The sequence below is a fragment of the Ambystoma mexicanum genome, chromosome 5p (genome assembly GCF_040938575.1).
Source record: "Ambystoma mexicanum isolate Mex_15411 chromosome 5p, UKY_AmexF1_1, whole genome shotgun sequence".
Lineage (NCBI taxonomy): Eukaryota > Metazoa > Chordata > Amphibia > Caudata > Ambystomatidae > Ambystoma > Ambystoma mexicanum.
The window spans coordinates 831,352,229-831,372,880 of NC_090930.1; the positions used below are offsets into that span (position 1 = coordinate 831,352,229).

General features: G+C 48.5%; 1 protein-coding gene across 4 annotated transcripts in view; it reads right to left on the reverse strand.

Annotated features, from left to right (window-relative positions):
• Positions 1 to 20,652, reverse strand: part of HERPUD2 (HERPUD family member 2) — a 1,113,814-nt gene that overhangs the window by 870,925 nt on the left and 222,237 nt on the right. For all 4 annotated transcript variants that reach the window (XM_069613247.1, XM_069613249.1, XM_069613250.1 and 1 more), the window contains one exon: positions 7,058 to 7,135. In XM_069613247.1, coding sequence (XP_069469348.1) covers positions 7,058 to 7,135 — 78 coding nt within the window. The remainder of the gene's footprint in view (positions 1 to 7,057; positions 7,136 to 20,652) is intronic.

Below are 20,652 nucleotides of genomic sequence, written 5' to 3' on the forward strand. Positions count from 1 at the left end.
GCAGGCCGTAAGTCCAATACTGGGCGCATTGTCAAATCTTTCTTTGGCACAAGGAAGTAAGTTGAATAGATACCCTTGTTTACCTGGTGTCCTGGGACGAGTTCTATCGCGTCCTTTTCTAGCAGAATGGCGATCTCCTCGAGAAGGATCTTCTGATGTTCTAAGGAGTGTATCCTTTGTCGTGGAGGGTGGTTCCGGGGACGCTGCAGTAATTCTATACAATATCCTGTGGACACTGTTGACAGCACCCATCTGTCTGAGGTGATCCCTTCCCAAGCCTGGGTGAAGTTGGAAATGCATCCCCCTACTGGGGTTGCGTGAGAAGGGACCCTGAACTGAGCGTCACTGCTTTGGTGGAGGCGTGCCACCTCCCTTGTTGGGGCTGCCTCTGCCTCTTCCACGACCTCTTTTGTTACCCCTGCTGTAACCTTGGGTAGACTGCTGGTTGTTGTTCCATTGTGTACCCTGTCCTTGGGCATAGTTGCCTCTTTGTGAATTTTGGCCGCGTGGGCGACGAAAATTACTGTTCCCCCTCTGGTTAGGGGGTTTGTTGGTAAGCTGGCCAAGGGATTTGAGAGTCTCGTATTCGTCCTTGGCATTCTTAAGTGCGTCTTCGACCGCTTTCCCAAACAATAGATCGGGTTCCACCGGCTTGTCTATTAATGAAGCCTGGGTTTCTGTCTTGAACCCCGACTGCCGTAACCACGCATGTCTCTTGATAACAGTACCTTCTGCTATCAATCTTCCTGCGTTGTCCGCGGCGTCGAAAGTTGCTTTTAATATGCAACCAGACACGGCTCTCCCTTCTGCCGAGATCCGAGCCAACTGGCCCTTTACCGGTTCAGGAGCAGAGGCTATGAGCGCCGCGACCTCTTCCCATTGATGGCAGTTGTAACTTGCCAACAGGGTGGTGGAGTTTGCGATTCTTGCTTGGTAGGCGGACGTTGAGGCTACCTTCCTGCCAAACCCGTACAGTTTTTTGCTCTCCTTGTCGGGAGGAGCTTCTGACGACGATAAGGGTGTCCCAGCCCTCTTCCGAGTGTTGGTAACCACTAGGGAGTCTGGTTTAAGATGTCCTCTTATATAAAGAGGGTCAGACTGGGCTGCCCGAAAAAGTTTTTCGACTCTGGGGTTGACGGCTCTGGTGAGGTTAGGATTCACCAGGGATGGATCTATTCTACGTTGGATGGATTTAAGGATAGGGATGGTCTGAGCGACCGGCCTCCTCTCTCCCACCAACTCTTCTGCGAAGTCCCTTTCCTCCTGTACACCGTGGGTGTCGATGTGAAAATGTTCTGCTGCGCGAGCGAGAACTTCATTAAGGAGGGGCTGGTTATCAACTGGCGAGTCGGTAACTGGGGCTTCGCTCTCTACCGGGGAATCTACTCTGTAAATTTCCTGCTCATCTTCTACCTCCTCCAGGTCCTCATCATCCGCATAGTATTCAGTCCCGGTTTGTTCCTCCATAATTTCAAACTCCTGGTCCCCTTCAGGGAAAGGTTGTCCTTGGTATCTGGGGTGTGGAGTAGAGTATGGAGTAGAGTAAGGCTGTACCTCGAAGGGTTCAGGTCTTTCGAACCGGGCCTTTTTACTTAGGGGGATAGGATCAGAGGAGCCTGAGGGTGTGGCCCCTTGAGGGTCATACGAAAGGAAATGTTCTGGGTTTTTGTCATAAAAATCAGCTAAGGAAGACATCCTTGACATGACCCTGTCTATGTCTTCACTGGACCATTCTTTGGAACAGGGTATGACTTTAGTGGGCAACTTAGAGGACTTATCAAGGGTACCCTTGCTGGATGTTGACTTAGGGTGGAAGGATGGTCTTATAGGAGTGGAAGGCTGTGCTTTCCGCTGTTTCCCCCCCTCTCCGTGCGTGGAAAAATGTTTTCCCTGCCCTTTGGAGGCCCCAGAGACTTTCGACGCCTGGCGTCGAGGGTCTGGAGAGGTATCTGTGTGTTTCGAGCGTGGGGCCTCGCTGGTGTTAACTGCGGCCTCGGTCTCCTGGAGCGCGGCCTGGGGGTGGAAATCGTCTTCGTCTTCCGACGATCGAACTTCCGTTAATCTAGGGAGCGAGGCACTCTTGGCAAGAGTGGATGATTGCCTTGCGTCATGCGGCGATCTCGATCGAGAGCGCCCAGAGGACACCGAGTCGGACCGTTCTATCTGTGCCTCTTTCCGAGAAGTCGACGTCGTCGAGGTTCGGTTGGACTTAGTGTGCTTAGTGTGTGTAGGGTGTGTAGCGCTTGCGTCGCCGGGGGTCTTCCCCATAGCAGCCCTGCCGGACAACCTTCCGAGGTCGGGGACCTGCGCTCGGCAGTCTTTCGACGCCGTAATGCCCTCGCCGTCCGAAAGTACGGCGTCGCTGCCATCGCTGAAGGCACCCTCCGCTGCCATGGCCGCCTGCCTGGCGTGGTGGGCCCAACGCTTTGTCGAACGGTCCTTAAGTGTCTTAGGCTTAAACCTACTACACGCTCTGCAGTTCGCTTCGGGGTGGTCCCTCGGCAAGCAGAGATTGCACGTGGCGTGCCTGTCGACCCAAGGGTATTTGCGGTTGCACTTGGGGCAGAATTGGAAAGGGGTACCCTCCATACGCACCTTGAGGCAGCGGGCTGGTAAGTGTAGGAAATATATAAGGTGTACCTATATACCAAGAGTGAAGAGTATGACCACCCCCCACTCTCCCTACTTGCAGGGCCGAGGCCAGCGGCCTACTAGGCCCGGGCCGAGGCCAGCGGCCTTCCGAGGCCCAGATCCGTCGTGCAGCAGCCGACGGTCGATGTCTTCTCCAGCCGTCGTCGAGTGTCGAGGGTCAACGTTGGGGTGGGGAAGGATGTTAATGATCAATTTTAAACTTCAATAATTAGCAAAAAGTATGGCTAAGGCCAGGGGACTCCGCAAGATGCTTCCGACCAGTATGGCGGAAAAAAACAATCTGAGGATCCTAGACGCGTGAGGGATCTTGGGTACAGTGGACGTCACACTAGGGATAGTATTACTGGCACGCCTGTGTCGACGCCCATTTTCGAGTTTCGAAAAACAAACTGTAATACTCCGCAGCTTCCACTAGATGTCGGCCTATGTACAGCATGTGATCTAAGCAGATTCCACAAGCCTCAGAAATATATATATATATATATATATATATATATATATATATATATATGACACACTTGACCTCATAGTAATCGTCTTTTTGTTGCTATAATATGATTAGACTTGCATGCTTTGCATAGGCCGCCATCTAGTGATTGGTGCAGAGTATTACATTATTTCTTTTCAAAGTAGGATGTCGACGGGGTGTTCCCATAATACTATCCCTACTGTGGCAATTGGGGTTTGAACACTTCCACTCGTGCCAGGTATTGCAATGAGGATGAGAGCAAGATCTCTCCAGTAATGAGAACTAAATATTCGTTGTAATGGTACAAGTGTATTCATTGTGTAGCCGACACGTGTTACGACCCTCAGCCGTCATTTTAAAGGAGTCTATGATGGTGCCAAGACTCCTGGAGATGTTGGAGTAGGCGTATGAGGAGTGACAGCTGCCCCACAGTCTGAAGGAGTCCATAATTGTGCCTGTGCTCAAGCCTGGCAAGCCCCTAAAGGATTGTGGCTCTTACAGGCCTCTCTCCATGGTAAACCACGATCGCAAAGATCCTTACCGCCTTATTGGCAAATAGGCTAAAGGGTGCTATCGTAGACCTGAAACATACATACCAGACTGGGCATGTCCCAAGCAGGAACATTTTGTGGAACCAAGCAGGGATGCCCGTTGTCCCTGATGCTGTTCATCCTCGCTCTGGAACCCCTTGCACTGTTCTTAAGCACAGAATATGCAGAGGCAAGAATTTTGATCGATGGGGTTAAAGAATTGGGGCCTCATCAGAGGTTTGGCGGAGCGACAAAGATGTAGCGGTAACTAATTACCGCTCCACGCAATCCTGAGTTTGGGTAGAAAGTAGCAGATTTACCTCCAGGTAAATCTTGCCAATTTCTGCCTATTTGCCGTGCTATTAGCGCTGCGGTAATAGTGCCGATACTGTCTCATAGAGTCCTATGGGCACTTAACAAAATGGGGAGTAACAGCCTTCCCACAATTCTGGATCCGGCACAATTCTGGATTTACCGCCAGGATACCGCTAAACTTCTGATGAAGCCCTTGATCTCAATGTACGCTGATGATATGCTTCTTTATGTCAACACCCCAGAGGTGAATCTGCCATACCTCTTAGACAATTTTTCAGAGCTGTCTGGCATTCCCATAAGTAGTGACAAGTCCTGCTTTTTCCCACTGGTGGATCTTATTGGCCTGCACCGGGACCAGCGGCCTAACCTGGGGTTTCAATGGAACATAGACACTTTTATATTTGGGAGTTATGTCAGGCATGATTTCACATTCTCACACAGACATAATATGCAGAGGGTCGTAGACAATGCTGTGAAGTCCATGTTGTTTTGGCGGTGGCTGCCCTTGTCTATGGCGGGCAAACCTGCTCTCTTTAAGATGGTGGTGCTGCCATGCTTACTATAGCATTTTACTAACATACCCTACAATATACCTAGGAGGTTTTTCACAAATTTAGAGTCGGTGGTTAGGAAATCTCTGGGTGGGGGCAGGGGGGGGGGGTACAGGATTGCACCATTCACCTTTCATATGGACTACAGCAATGGGGGAATCTGACTGCCCCACTGAGTTATATTACTTGGAATAACAATTGCAGTTTGCGGTTAGCTGACTAACAGACGAAATCTCATTAGACACAACGCTCTTGCAGCTGTCGATTGAGCAATACTTCCTTAGAGAGGTTCTGTGGGTAAGAGAAGCGCAGCTTCCGCAACAGCCTAGGCTTCTTGAGCTAGGCAGGAACCTGTGGCACAAGACATGGAAACTGTTGGGAACCTCTTACCCCTACTCCCCTAATATCCCCGTTGGTGGGGGAAATCGCTGGGAACAGGTCAGGCTCTGTTAAAAGGATCAGCAGGTACTGGGAGAGCAGCGGGTTAATAACACTAGGGGATATGCTATTCGAAGGGAAATTGATGGACTTCACTACACTGATGCAGAGCTCTGGCATACATAGCAGTACATTCCTGATGCATTTGGGCTTAGTGAGGAACATTTCTGCGAGGTGGCTGGACTCCCTAGGTAGGCATAGAGAATGATCAAGTGCTTGAGACCATGTATTATGTGGCGGGGGGCCCACAGTTTTCAGAACCTACACTTACGGTACACTCAGACTGGGAGGAGGACCTGGGCAAGACATTCACATGGGCAAGAGTACTATTGCACACCATAGGGTCTCCAGGAACTCCAGATTGAAATGTACTCAATTGTATGTTACACACAGGGCTTACCTGACCCCCTACAGAATATTGTGGTTCCGTGGAACAGGGCAACTGAACTGCCCCAGGTGCAAGCAAAACGTTGTGGATTTCTTACACATGTTTGGGACATGCCCGGTAATGAGTAGGTTCTGGCAGGTGATAGCCGACAAAGTGGTCAGAGGAGGGATACAGATGCACACATGGGCCCCGAAAGCTTAATGTGTTGGGATTATATCCGAGAGGGAAGAAACACACAGCACACCTCACCAAGATGAAGGATTTCATTTGCATGTTATCCAAGCAGAGAATCACAACTGCCTGGAATTCAGCCGTGAGGTCCGAGGATTGAAGCATGATGGGGTGATTTAGAGCACTGGGCATTAGCCGAATCCACAGCTTGGCACAGAGCAGTACATGGGGAGGTTGAGAGAAGGGAGTAAAGATGTAGTAGCCTGGGATGCATTGGTGCTGACAATTTTCCCTCCCTCTGACATACGACCCCTGCAAGTGCCTGCCGTGGGATCGACTCTGCCATGGTGCGAGCAGTCCTACATGGAGGATGGCCGCTGGGATGTATGGGAGTTAAGGTGCCCTTAGGCCAAGTGGTGTGGCAACCATACCTATAAGAACATCCTTGACCCAGTCTGATTGAGGTTGTGCTAATGGTACATGTGAACAATAGTTATCGATACCCGTTTACTCACAGTGGATGATTAGCAAAATGATGTGGTTACCTGTTGTGGTTTGCTCCTTTTTAGTTTTGTACTGCAGGTGTTGGGACACTTTTTAAAATAAGGTAGTAATTGATGAGTGCACGTCACCATGATATCAGGACTATCACGAAGATTATGTGGACAGTGTTCAGGCCTGCTCTCCTCCGTTTAATCTTTAAGCTCCGGATGTCGTGCATTCAGACAAGATTGGCATTATTAGTAGCATGAGGACAGCTAGTGTGGAGTTGGGATGTTGAGGTGATTCGGGGGAAGGGCAAGAGGGTCTGAATGCTACTGAGAAGATTATTCTTTTTCTATGTATTTGCTTTCCTCTATTATTCACTGGCAGACCTTTGTTTGTTTGGTAGTATGTTTGTGTTTTATGGTTCAAATGCCAATAAAAAACATGAACACAAAACAAAGCCAGGAGAAGAGAAACATCTTGGCATGACAAATACTGTGACCAGGGAAAGAGAGTAATTCCCCCTGGCCTTGCCTAGAGATCTTTTGTTTGAACTTCCACTTGTGTACAATTCGACAATGTCCAGAGGAAGGGAATCATTCCTTATTGCTTTGTTATTGGTTATAAGTGTGATTGTTGGAAATAGGCATTTTGACACAGGACGGTGGACTATTTTGATTTCAAGGACAAAGTCTTTAGTCTTTTTGTTGAGGTAGGGCAACCCCCCTTAGTCATAGAGACAAGTAGGGTTTTTACTTATGTTCTTCATAATAGAAGTCTTTATCAACCAGAATACCACAACTGTGTCAGCGTCTGACTTCTGTACCCTTATACTTCCCCACATCTCCCCCCAGAAGAAACTAGTTGCTGCTTTTATACGACTGCCAAATATCTGCTGGAAAACTAAAGAGGATATAAATACATGTTATTTTACTGTATTTGCATGTTCAAATTGTCAGACTAAAACTAAATGGGTATGTACACATACCTTTTAGGCCAAAAAATGTATTCATTCAAGATGAGCCCATAAATAAAACTGCATTCTCAAATCACTTACTTTTCTGAGAACATCTTTCAGCCGGAGATGATCAAGAAGTAATTTACCAGAATACACAAGCCTTTGATCCTTTAAAGACTGGGAAGAAAAAAAGTAAATTTAGTTTTTGCAAAATAGATTATAGATTTTAAAGCTACAATGTTGCAAGAGATATTAACTAACTAGGACTGAAACATATCAGCCTGAGGCGAGATTAAAGGGGAGGACAAATCTTTTCAGGAAGGAAGCAGTGTTGTATTTTCTTTTGTTTGTAGAAGCAAAAAAGCTAATCATAAAGATCTTTGACTGTTAATAGTTGTACATACACATACATTTCAATAAGCACAAATGCAAAACTACATCTAAAAAAACTGTGGAATTCAAAACCACCCCAGTCTAACCCCACCTATTCAATAACATTGTAATGAAAAAGGGTTCATGTTCAAGTTTACTTACAATCCAAGGACAAAGTCCAACAGAAAACTCCATGCAGTTAAAAACCTGCAGGGGTCATCTTAAAACCCTTGAACATAGCACAACATACTTGCACAAATCTTGCCATCCTAAGACCACTATACGCATTATGAATGTTGTCTACAAAGGTCAGCATGTTGTACCACAAAATCAGGACAGTACCCTAAAAAAACAAAACTAGAACATGCAGGACTTCCTCAAACGTCATGCAGGTCATTACATTTACGTTCTACCTTGTGTGACAAGACCAGTACGCTTACCTTCTCAAGAGGGGATAGGAGTTCCTCTCAGCTGGGGTTGGTAGGCCTACCAGGTCGAACTGAAATACCAGTCCTACACCTAAACTGGACAGTATCAGCTGAGAAGACCCACATTCATGCCCCCACACCCAAGTGCCAGTATGCATCTATGCAGTACTGATTTGCATTACCTCAATATATATGTACCAGAATGCCCTCTTAATTACAAAAAAAAAACAAGAACCATGAGGTAACCCAGGGAAGAGACAGGGCAGCGACCCTAACGCAGACCTGGAAGTAGCACCAGGGACATGTGCAACATCAAAAGAGAGACATGATCCCTGCAAGCACAAGGGTACGCACACACACTGATGCAAGCATAACGGAAGAGCCAAGGGCAGAGTCAGAGCTCATAGGTGACAGTGCCGTCAGTCACAGAGCACACACCAGCAGCGGGGGGCACTCGAGGAATGGTTCCCTGCAGGGGCCCTAGACCACCAGAGACTTGGAAGAGGGTTGGGGGGGGGTAGGGACACAAATTGAGCTGCACTTATCTTAGAGGAAATTGGAATAGGACCCCTCACATGATTTGGGAAAATACACAACATGGGCCGCAATTGTTAATACACAACGATCCTGCGCGGACAGAAGGGGTGTGGCTTAACCCACCATTTAAAGCCTCTATTCTGAAAATCTCCTGGGTAGGGTCCAATTGGTTAGGGACAGCCTGTCAATTACGAGACGGCGAGGGGGATACAAAAGCCCCTCAGGAAACAGGAAGGTGTGGGTGGTTTGGATGAGGTCAGAGGAGGTGCAGATGGCAGGCCAAGAGACCAGTAGAAGGAAGGACAGTGGAGTGGAGAATGGAGGTGCTTTCTGGAGCAGGTGGGGTGTTGGTTTTGTGAGTGCAAGTGGTACTGCTGTGTAAGTCTGCAGGAAAGAGTAACCAGTGTGGTTAGGAGAGATTGTGTACGGTGGGACTCAAGTGAGTGGAAGTGAATGAAGGGTGAATTAATTTTGAGGAGGGTGTAGTGGTATTTGGAAGGTGGAGTAGTAGTTGTCAGAGAGAGTAGTGGTGTGGTGGAGGGAGAAGTAGTGTGGAGAGAGTAGTAATGTGTAGTGTGGAGGACAGAGGGGTAGTGTGGAGGTAGGAGTAGTGTATTAGCATCAACAGGTGTAGGCGAGACTTCAATGGAGTGTGAGAAGGTAGAATAAGGAGAGTGAGAAGTTGGGAGAAGGAGAGAGAAAACCATCAGATATTAAGAGAAGTGGGTGTGAGAGAAAAGGGATTGAGTCGGGCTGGGTGTCTTAAACAGTCCAGTTTCCATTTAGAACACTATCACATTGGTAGAGTAGTTAAGGTTAGGAAGTCCATGAGGGATTGTAGACATATAAGGCCACATGCCTTTAGGTCAACCCTGCAGCTCATTTAGTCTTTAGCATACTGAGGGTAAAACAAACTGTATCTACTAACAGGCAGCTAAAAACACCCCTTGTTAGAAAAGAGGTGTTTAGGAGAGTGAGAGAGGGATAGAGGGAGAGAGGGAGAGAGGGGGAGAGAGAGATAAAATGCTGTAGGGCCTGAGAAATCTATAACAAAAAACCTTTACACTTCTCAGAGACACTCATTTTTTGTGAGAGCTGTAGATAATGGCTTCTTAAATTATGAGGGTATGAGTGCATGGACTTCCATTTTACATTATCCAAACTAAATGAAGGACCTTAGTATTCTTTAGACACTTCAGTCCACCTCGCAAGTGTCTAACATAAGCCAGGTGGGCTGGATCAGGCCCCTGAAGCACCTTCATCAGGCCCTCCACATGGACAGCGCACATTGCGGAGCAATATGCTCGGACAGGAGAGGACAAAGCAAATGCTGCTCTATTGCAAGTCTTCAGTTTCTGGAATGAGATAGAAGGATGTCTCCATGAAACTATTCTGTGCAGATCACCTGGGAGCACAACTGGGCTAAAAGCAACGCAGCCTAAAAGGATGGGATATTAAAGCAAGGTAGACCACGCAGTGATGCGAGATAATTAAACCAACTTAATAAATACAAAGAAACATTCACCTTGCCATTAAATAACTACTTTCTTTGAAGCAAAAGCCGAAATGGTAATAGGTATCGCAGCTATACTGTAAGAATGTGGCACCATTTATAAATGGAGAAAACAATTATTCTGGGATCAACAAGACGCACACAAATGCCCAATTAAGCAGCACTGTTGCCTGGTACTTAAAATTGCAAGGATACAAAGCCTGAAAGTACAATCATTATAAATTTACCAGTTCATGTTCCTTCTTGGACCTAACACAACATTGCTGGGTCAGCATCGTTTGCACCCTTCCTTAAATAGAAAAGAACAATTTACTTACCAACTAGTAACGTTCTTTCGATTGGATGTTCCTCCAACGTATTCCACATCTTTGACATGTAATGTCCACAGCTGTGTAGTTCAGAAACTTTTTCGGCAGAGGGCGTCCTGCGTCAATGGCATCGGGTCGATGTCCCTCGAAGGCCTCCGTCGAGGGTGACGTCACCTGATGTTATAAATAGGACGCACAGCGCCCGTAGCCTCAGTTTATGTTTTTTCCCCCATAAAGTGTGCCACCAATCCAATGCCTGCTTGACTGCACATATCCTTCCAATCGAAAGAACGTTACCAGTTGGTAAGTAACTTGGTCTTTGAATCGATTGTGTCCTCCAACATATTCCACATCTTTGACATACTCCCAAAGCAGTACCAGAAAATGGAGGAGGGAAAATAATTTAGAGTACCCAATCAGATAACGGAATAAAGAACTGCCTTACCAAAGGCCACATCTTGACCATGGCTCGTATCCAGGGAATGCTTAACAAAAGGTGTTAAAGAAGCCCATGTGGCTGCATCACAAATATTCCTAATAGGAACTCCCCGTTGTAGGGCTGTGGAAGTAGCCACGCCCCTAGTGGAATGAGCTCGCAGCCCTTCAGGAGGGTCCTTACCCGCCAATCGGTAACATTCAGTAATGGTGAGGATAATCCACCTGGACAAGGTCTGTTTGGTAACAGCCTGGCCCAATCGGTGTCCAGCAAATCCCACAAAGAGTTGATCGTCCACTCTGACCCTGGACATCCTAGAAATATAAAAAAGCTCAGAGCTCTTCTAGGATCCAACCTATGGAGTCGCTCCTCTTCCTTACCAGGATGAGGAGGAGGATAGAAAGAAGGAAGAACCACTTTCTGGCTCAAATGAAATTCAGATACTACCTTAAGTAGAAAGGAAGGACGTACCCTTAGTACAACCCTGTCCTTGTGGAACACAGTGTTAGGCAGAACCCTGTGCAGTTCCCTTAGGGACCACTGCAAAAGATTTAAGACTACAGGTGTTGGCAGTAAACCCACTTGGTAGCAGTCTGTACCACCCAGATTTACCTGGTAGCTGTGGCTGAGCAGTCAGACTTCCCTCAAGAAGAGTTAGGCAGTATGCAAAGTATACACAATAGGCACTCAGATACAATAATACAAGCAAACACTGACCAGAGCTTTGGTATCAAAGTATATAATTATTTATTTAAAAACACACAGTTGAAACACTCCAGCACTCTTATTGTAAAATATTCTAAACACAGTTACTATTGTAATATATACACCCCTTTTTCCTTATCAGCTAAGTCACAGTAAAACACCACTTACAGAGGTGAGCGCTTAACTAGATTGCACTCTGATAAGTTTGTGAGAAAGGGAGGGGAAAAAGACAGAATATGAAAAGGTACACCACAAGATTCAGGAACACTGTTAGCAAGGCAGAGAGCAAAAAGTCACTGGTGAGCCAAAGTCCAAAGGCTGGGCCCACTCTTAGAGAGAGCAGAGCACAAATGCGCCCAAGATCACATAGTTACACTATGCTTAGAAAGTCTTGCAGAGGGTTCAAAAAGGGTTTAGAGAGGCTTTAAGAAAGTTTAGCCAGGGTGTCCCAAACTAACCCAGGTTCGAAAGCCAGGGGCTAAATCTACCCCGTACAGTCGGTAGCAAGGGAAGCCAGGCGGGACACAGTACCTTAAGTGGGAAGGATCCTCCAGCGGTGGCAGTTGTTCCTGGTAGTGGGTGCAAGTTGCGTCGTCGTCCAGGGGAAGAGAAGATCTCGACTTGGAGGAAAGATGAAGGTCGTTGCACTACCAGGGAAGAAACCAGCCGCAGAGTTTTCCGGTTAAAGGTGGTACCTTGGTTTCGCGGTCGTGGTAAAACGTGGTATCCCGGTTGCCGAGGTGCTTGGCACGGGCAAGGCGGCCACGAGGTACGTCGGGAAAGCGAAAAGACGGTGAAACTGGTTATCCCCACCAGTCAAAGGAAGAAGACTCTCCGGCGGGAGATCTCCTCTGTCGTTGGGAAAAGTGGTGAGGCAGTCCAGCAGGGCTCCACCGGTGGTGGTATTGTGGCAGGTCGGCTCAGCTTCTCCCTCGTCGGATTCTTAGGACCTGTGGCGACTTCTGAAGTTCCAGTCCCCAAAGCCCTGCTTTTATGCAGAAAACCCCCATTCACTCAGCCTAGCTGTCACTCAAACATGCTAAGTGGTGAGCCGGCCAATAGGATGGAGTGCGACTTGAGTTGCCTAGGCAACTCAGTCCAGGGTGCCTTAATTCCCCTCCACCCCTCCTAAGTACCCCAGACAGAGTGGCACCACTTTGGAGGGCTTCTGTGGAGAAGCCCGCCAAAAGGTGGAACAAAGGGCTCGACTTGGGTTGGAGTCACAGAAGAGAACACAAACGCCATTTTAGAATCAAGTTTTGGCAAAAAATACCAACCGGAGAATTAATATTAATTAAATAAACTGGCGGTATGTTCGAGGCTACCGTAAATAATAGCCTAAAAACAATGGGAAATCAGATAGGAAAATATTTGCGGTTGAATATAAAAAGTAGTATCCACTGCCACCAGCCAAAACTCGATCAGGGGGGACGGAGACGTGCCCCCTCGACTAACAGATCCTGGGGCAATCGAATTGCCCCAGCCAGTAGGTCCACAATATGATGGTTTGTACTGGTTCTGTTCAGAATTTAAGACTAGTAAAGTCAATGGTGACTTTACATGCCCTGGGAGACAGTAGTCAGTCCCAGGGTATGGAGTCTATACTGGGGGATCACTATGACACCCCTGTGTCACTGCACTGAGGGTGCTGTGTAACACATCACAAAAACAACTGAAGCCCTATGGGGTAAAAGACCCTATAGCCCATTAAACACATCTAGAGCCAAAGAAACACACTCAAATCATGTCCAAGAGTGAGGGTAAAAGAGTCCGACTCTTTGCAGGAGAATAAAATAAACCCCAAAAATCCAGCAAAGCTGCTGGGGGACTCACTAGGTTAGGCAATTCAGCCTAAACAGAGAATTCTCCCTAACACACAGTAAAGGGCGGCTTAGAGGAAAGTGCCTGCAATTCACTCACTCTGCTACCGGAAGTAACCGCAACCAAGAACACTGTCTTGAAGGACCATAATCTCAAAGGACAAGAGTGCAAAGGTTCAAACGGAGAACCCATTCGAAATTTCGAAACCAAATTCAAATCCCAAACCGGCACCTGGAAAGGGGATGCCGTAAACACAATAGTCAGTCCTTTAAGAAATTGAGAAATCAAAGGAATCTTAAAGTAAGAGCATTCTTCAGACAAGCGCTTAAATATAGACAGCACTGCCAGGTAACCTTTAATGGTAACCTTTAATGGTACCTACTTGAAGGGCCCTGTGGGCCGAAGAAAGTAAGAAAGACAAACCCATAGGAATGGAAAACTGAAAAGGATCAACATTTTGTCCTCAGCACCAGTGGCAAAACTTGCACCAACGGTATAGGGATTTTGTTGCTGGCCTCCTGGCCGAAAGCAACACCTCCATCACATCATCCGGGAGGTCCCAATCCTTACATTTCAACCTTTCAGATACCATGCGTGAAGGTTGAGAGTTCTGACCTCTGGATGGAGAACCTGACCTCCCCTCTCGCGAGAGCAGATCCTCTCGGTAGGGAAGACAGCGTCGAGGGCAGATGGACATTTCTAGAAGGTCTGGGTACCACACACTCCAGGCCCAATCCGGAGCAATGAGGATCACGAGACGACCGAACTTCCGTAACCTCCGCAGTACTTGCGGGATGACGGGGACTGGAGGAAACGCGTACAGCAGTGGGAATGACCACTCCACTACGAATGCCTATCCCAAGGCCCCTCTCAGAGGAAATTCCTTGAGCAGAATCTCTCACACTTCCAGGTGCCACTGGTGGCAAAGAGATCCACTTGTGGGGTTCCCCAAAAGGCAAAGATCTCCAGAAGGACTTCCTGAGCCAACTGCCACTTGCGAGAGATCATGCTCTGCCTGCTCCGAGCGTCCACCGCTGCATTTTCGTCTCCGGCCAGATGAACTGCTGAGATCGAAATTCCCTGCTGGAGGGCCCAGAACCAGAGCTGCATTTCCTCTCTGCACAACGGGAGTGACCCTACCCCCCTTTTTTGTTGAGGTAATGCATGGCCACTGTGTTGTCCGTCATGATCAGGAAACTCTTCCTCCGCAGAGATGGCAGAAAAGCCTTCAGGGCTAGCCTGATAGCCCTCAGCTCTAACAGATTGATGTGGAGTTTAGACTCCGATGGAGACCAACGACCACTGGCGGTCAAGTTGTTGGCATGAGCACCCCATACTGTGAGGGAAGCATCCCTCACTAGAGTCACCTCAGGCCATTGTTACCAAAACTGCTCCCCCTTCATCAGGTTCCCTTCGTTGGCCCACCACAGAAGATCCTGGGAGACCGAGAATGGAATCTGAACGGGATCCAACATCTTGCTTGAGAACTACGACCACTGCATCTTGAGGACCCATTGTAGGGATCACATCCTCAGCCTGGCCTATGGCACCAGAAAAATGCAGAATGCCATGAGGCCGAGCAACCTCAAGAATTTGAAAGCCGGGAGACTCTGGGCATGTTGAAACTTGTCCACCATCTGCACAATGTGCCGAGCCCTCACCTTGGGAGGCAAGCACTTCCCCAATGACGTGTCCAACACAGCCCCAATGTACTGGAGCTGTTGAGAAGGTGTCAGATGCGACTTCTTGAAATTGAGGGAGAAGCCCACCTTGTGGAGGGAGCAGCAGGTGAGACCGAGGTGATCCAATGCTTGGTCAGGAGAACACGCACGGATCAGCCAGTCGTCCAGGTAGGGGTAGACGTGAATCCCCCCTCGCCCGAGATACACTGCCACCACCACCATCAGCTTGGTGAAGACCCTCGGGCGGAGGTCAATCCGAAGGGTAGGACCCGAAACTGAAAGTGCGAGTCGCCAGCTGCAAACCTCAGGTACTTTCTGTGCTTGGGATGAATTGGCACATGAAAGCATCCTGGAGGTCCAGAGACACCAACCAATCCTGAAGTTGAAGGACCTGGAGGACTTGAGAAAGAGTGACCATCTTGAACTTGTCCTTCCTGAGAAGTTTGTTCAACCAACGCAAGTCCAGGATGGGTCTCAATCTCCAGTCTTTCTTTGGAATAAAAACATAAGGGGAATACCATCCCTTGTTCCTCTCCACTACAGGCACCAGTTCTATAGCGCCTTTCTCTAGCAGGGTCAAGACTTCCTGCACAAAGAGCGGATCCGGAAGCTTCAAAGAGATTCCCCAGTGGATTGTTGTGAGGCCGCTTTAGGAAGGGAAGGCAGCAGCCGTGGGCGATAGTATCCAGAACCCACGCATCCGAAGTAATGGCTCGTCACTCTTCGAGATGTTGAGACAGTCTGCCCCCAACCGGCGAATCATGGGACATGGCCTCATGATTGTGTTGGAGCGGCTGCGGCAGCACCTGAAGGTAAAGAGGCAGCTGCCTGAGCCGCTTTGGCACCTTTATTTCCCCGACCACCACAGGTACTTTTACGCTGACCCCTTTGAATGGCAGCTCCTCTCATTCTACAAAAGGAGGAGTAGTAACGAAAAGAACCTCCCCTCCACTGCTGTCCCCTAGGACAAAAAGACAGAGGATGACGCACATCTGCGCTTAAAGATTTCGCCGCAGCTTTTGAGGTCTCAACCTCTCAAGGCTCTCGTCAGCCTTGCTGCCAAACAAATGTGTGCCATCAAAAGGCATGTTCAAAAGACGAGCTTGCACATCCGGGGAAAACCCGACTTCCGCAACCTCGCAAATGTGCGTATAACGGTGCTCGCAGCCATGGACCGGCTAACACTGTCGGCCTTGTCCAAACCCGACTGAAGGGATTTACACATAGTATCCTTGCCATCTTGCACGAGAGCAAGGAACCCATCCCTTTCTTCCCCCTCGGGAATATGCTCAGCCGCAGGAGAAACACAGTTCCACAAAGTGTGTGAAAATCTTGCCAAGGCACAAGTGGAGTTGGCTGACTTCAACACCATACTCCACGCAGAAAACACCTAGCGTGCCCATCCGTTGAAGCGTTTGTCGTCCCTATCAGGGGGGATGGAAGGGTACGCCGCCTGCCTCGAGGTGGCCGTAGCCAACGAACCACCAAACTCTCTGAAGTGGGGTGCGACGAAAGGTAGCTGGGCTCGCTACTGGAATGGAAAGGCGATATTTTTTGGTCAACGAAGATTCCGGTGACTGCCAAGCAAGCCTCCACCCTTTTTTGTAAAGTCAGATGAAAAGCTAACACCGGGTCAGAGGACGGTCCTTGATCTAAAATGTCCAATAGATCATCTTGCACAAAAGCTTCAGGAGGACTGGACCAGACCAGATACTCCATGACCTTAGCCATGAGCCGTCTGTAGGGCGACTCTGTATGAGCCCCAGGCTCAGGCCTGCCAAATTCCACTTCCAGAGAAGTGTCCAAACCACTGGCATCATGAAGAGTTTGCCTCAGCTCTTCCAACTGGCTGTCTCCTGAAGAGACAGGAGCTACATCAGGCTCAACAGGGTCTATATCAAAGTCTGACCTCTCCTCCTCCTCATATCTATCATCCAGAGGGAGGTAAAAACCCTGCCTCAGAACAGAAGAGGGTCTGGAGTCCACCACCGGCCTCACAGACTTAGAAGTAGCCTTGCTAGGAGGATCCACAGCATCAGGGACCTTGATCAGTATATTTCGGGCAAAAATACCCAAAGGCGCCTAAGGCTTTGGCGTCGAGAGCGCCGACGGCTTTGGCGTCGAGAACGGCACTGATGGCACCGAGGGCTGGAACGAAGGCACAGCTTCGACGTCGGTATCTGACGGACACAGCGCTGATGGAGTCGACGCCGCCCTTGAGCCCTTGCCCGGTTTCTGCGGTCTCGCTGGAGACAAAGACCGAGACCGGGAAGCACGTCTCTTGCGACTTTCCGGAGCCTTGTCCGAACAGGACCTCGAAGGTTCCCGATGAGTCGCGTCGAGGACCTGAGCCTGAAGGCATGCGAGCCACGGTACGAGACCGTTCCTTGCCGGCTTCATCAGAAGGCGCGAACAAAACTGTGCCCTGCAATTGAAAAATCGCCAACATCTGCTCCCGAAAAGCAGCCCATTCCTCTGGAGTCGAGGACTTGGTCGGACAAGCCACTTTTCTCGCGGCACCATCCTCCGAGCAGGACAGGGAAGGCAACCAGTGATGGCGCTTCCTAGAATGCTGAGACGAGGACGACGAATGGCGGGAACCACTCCGGATTCAAGACCCCCGGGACACCTCCCGACACAGAATCACTCCTCGAGTCATCGGTGGACATCTGTCAGGCTGAGATTCTGATCTTGCATCTGCGGAAGCTGCTGAACCCCCGGACAATCCACCTAAAATGTAGCACTCGGAGCTCCAAATTGTTTTTCAGCTCAGTTTATAACACTTCTAGGGGAAAGGGGGAAAAGTCGATAAAATAACAAACACCAGGCTGGATGCTATTGACTAGCTGGTTCCTCACCTGTAGTTGAGACAAAAGCATATACAGCACCACAATTACTCATTTAGTCAATGACCTTAAAAACTATATCCTTTACTAAATAGTTTAAAAGACCATACCTGATACTTCTCCTGATAATGCCCTGAGAAGTGATTTAGTAGATAAGACTTCCTTACTAGTTGCCAGGAAAACTTAAGGATCATTCAGCCTTCTTAGATAGGTCCTTGAACTCACTAACAGTCTTTTCCTGTAACTTCTTAATCTTCTTTTAACTTTTACAAACTTTTTAAGTTCAAGATGAAGTAAGGAAGTTCCAACGAAATCCAATCTGGTAAAGTTTTTTGTATGCTAAAATTAGTCTCTTAAAGATGAAGAGCTTGAAACTTGCCAAGGAAATTCACGTAGTAAAATTCACGCTTGCGCGCTACAATTCCACGTAGCAAAAACACACACACGCGCTTTACGTCCATGTAGCAGAAAACACGCACACGCGCTATTGTTTCACGTAGCAGGAAACGCATACACGCGCTTTAGTTCCAGTAACAGTAAACACGTACACGCGCTATAGATCCACGTAGCAGAAAAAACACACACGCGCTTTAGTTCCAGTAGCAGTAAACACGTACACGCGCTATAGATCCACGTAGCAGAAAACACGCACACATGCGATTAATTCCGGTAGCAAACACGCGCACACGCGCTGTTGATTCACGTAGCAGGATTCTCACGCACGTGCGGTTGCTTTATTTAACGGCTCAAACATGCGCTAGCTCTGAAAAGTCACATAGCTTATGAAAGCATGCGCATTACAGTTTTGCGTGGATAAGATGAACTTGCTCGCGCACGTGAACCTTTTCAATTAAATTAACCTTTTACAAAAATCACATAAGACTAAGATAGTTCTGTATTTAAGTTTCCTTCCACTTATAAATTATTAGAAAGCACATCTCATGAATGAGTCTTAGAAAAGTTCTTCTCACTGATGATGGAATCTTCTTACTCCTGTCCTGTGTCCAAAACGAAATCCAAACTCTTTTCCAGTTTATTACTCAAAGAAGCCACTCGATCGCTTGAAACTTGAAACCCCTGAACAAGTTAAGAAGGAGCAGATTTTCACACAACCTCTCAGCTGTGCTTCGACGATGAAAGGCAGTTTAGAATGTTCACTGTCCTTCCTATAAACAATCACCAGCCAATCAATACTTAGGCTGAGCACTTGCATCTTGGCTTGGGGCCTTTTCCAAAGGCTGCAATTAAGGTTAAGGCTAAATTGTCTGTATCACAAATAAAACCAATCATAACACACCCAAACCCTTCCTCACTACATATGTGCCACACCTGACCCAATGTATGTACAAATAAGTCAATGTATGTAACCCCTGACCTAAGAACATGTCAATGTATGTAACACCTGACCCAATGTGACACCTGACCCAATGCAAGTAAGAATGTGTCAACCTGACTGTCAGGAATGGCACTCTGTCAAGAGTGGCACAGGGTACCCAAGTAGGGTTTGGGTGGCTGTGCTGAGGTAAGGTAGCAGATAAGCACACACAGCAGGAAGTTCAACAGGAAAGAAGAGTAGGAAACAGTAGCTGTGAGCCAAAAGGGGCAAAAGATACAAAGGTACAAACAAACTGGATTCCCTCTTGGGGTGTATGCTGAAATGGGAAAGAGTGTTCCACGAACCTTAGGAAACTCCAGCCTTCTGCACAGATTGCTATAACAGAGGCCCACGCTGTATGCTCATGGCTGGGAACAGCAGCAGTGGGTGTCTGTAAAACTGAAAACGCGACAAAGGAAGGGCCAGAGGTTGCCTGCCGGAAACCAACAGGCAAGCTCTGTACAAAGGGATTACATAAGACACATGAGAAGACAAGAACAGAAATATCCAGCAAAAAGGAAGTCAATTAGCAATCTAGCAGAAGGAAATGAAGGAAAGGCAGTTAGACTGAAATAGATAACCTAAGGTGGAGTACAGAGGACTCAAAGAAGAGAACAAGGAGCAGCAGTTAGGAAAACAGAAGGCTGCAAAGTAGGAAGCAGGTCTGCAGTCAAGAGTGGCACAAGGTGCAGGCAAACTGTATTGGACTGCGGAGGACTGTAGTAGGCTGAAAGGCAGGGAGTCCAGAAGAACAGGACAGAGAGAGATTAGTAGTAGGTGACAGACAGAGAGCCCAAAAGAATAGGGCCTCTAGGTAGAGAGCCCAGAGGAGCAGGGCTGTAGGCAGCGAAGAGGTGCAGGCTGCAAGGTAGGGAGCCCAGGGAACAAGGGCTTGGAGACAGCAGAAGGTTGCAAGCTGCACGGTAGGGAGCCCAGAGGACAAGGACGGTAGGCAGCCGGAGTGAGGCAGGCTGCAGGGCAGGGAGCCCAGAGGACAAGGATTGTAGGCAGCTGTAGTGAGGCAGGCTGCAGGGCAGGGAGCCCAGAGGACAAGGATTGTAGGCAGCCGGAGTGAGGCAGGCTGCAAGGCGGGCTGCAGAGGACTAGGACTGTAGGCAGCCAGAGTGAGGTAGGCTGTAGGGCAGGGAGCCCAGAGGACAAGGACTGTAGGCAGCCGGAGTGAGGCAGGCTGCAGGGCAAGGAGCCCAGAGGAGCAGGGCAGCAAGGAGTGAGCCCAGAGGAGCAGGACCGCTGACTGTAGAGGGCTGCAGAGGACTGTAATAGGCTGTAAGGCAGGAAGCCCAGAGGACAAGGGCTGTAGGAAGGCAGCAGAGCGTGATCGGCTGCAAGGCAGGGAGCCCGGAAAGGGCACTGGAACAAAACAGGATAATGCAGCAACAGGAACAGCATACAAAGTAAAGGGTCAAGGCAAACAGGAGCAGGGAGAACTCAAGATGCAAGACACTGTGCTCCTGCAGGCAGCTGCTTATATACAGCCCTGCCCTGTTCTGAGGCAGGCTAATTGACAGCACCTGTAGCAGCACACCTGAAGACAATCTGCCTCCTCCCTCTCTGGTCCTAAGCAGGTGGAAACAGCACTGGCCGCTAGGGCTTCTGGGGATTGTGGTCCCAATAACGATGAATGAGAATAGCCAGGAATTGAGGAATGCA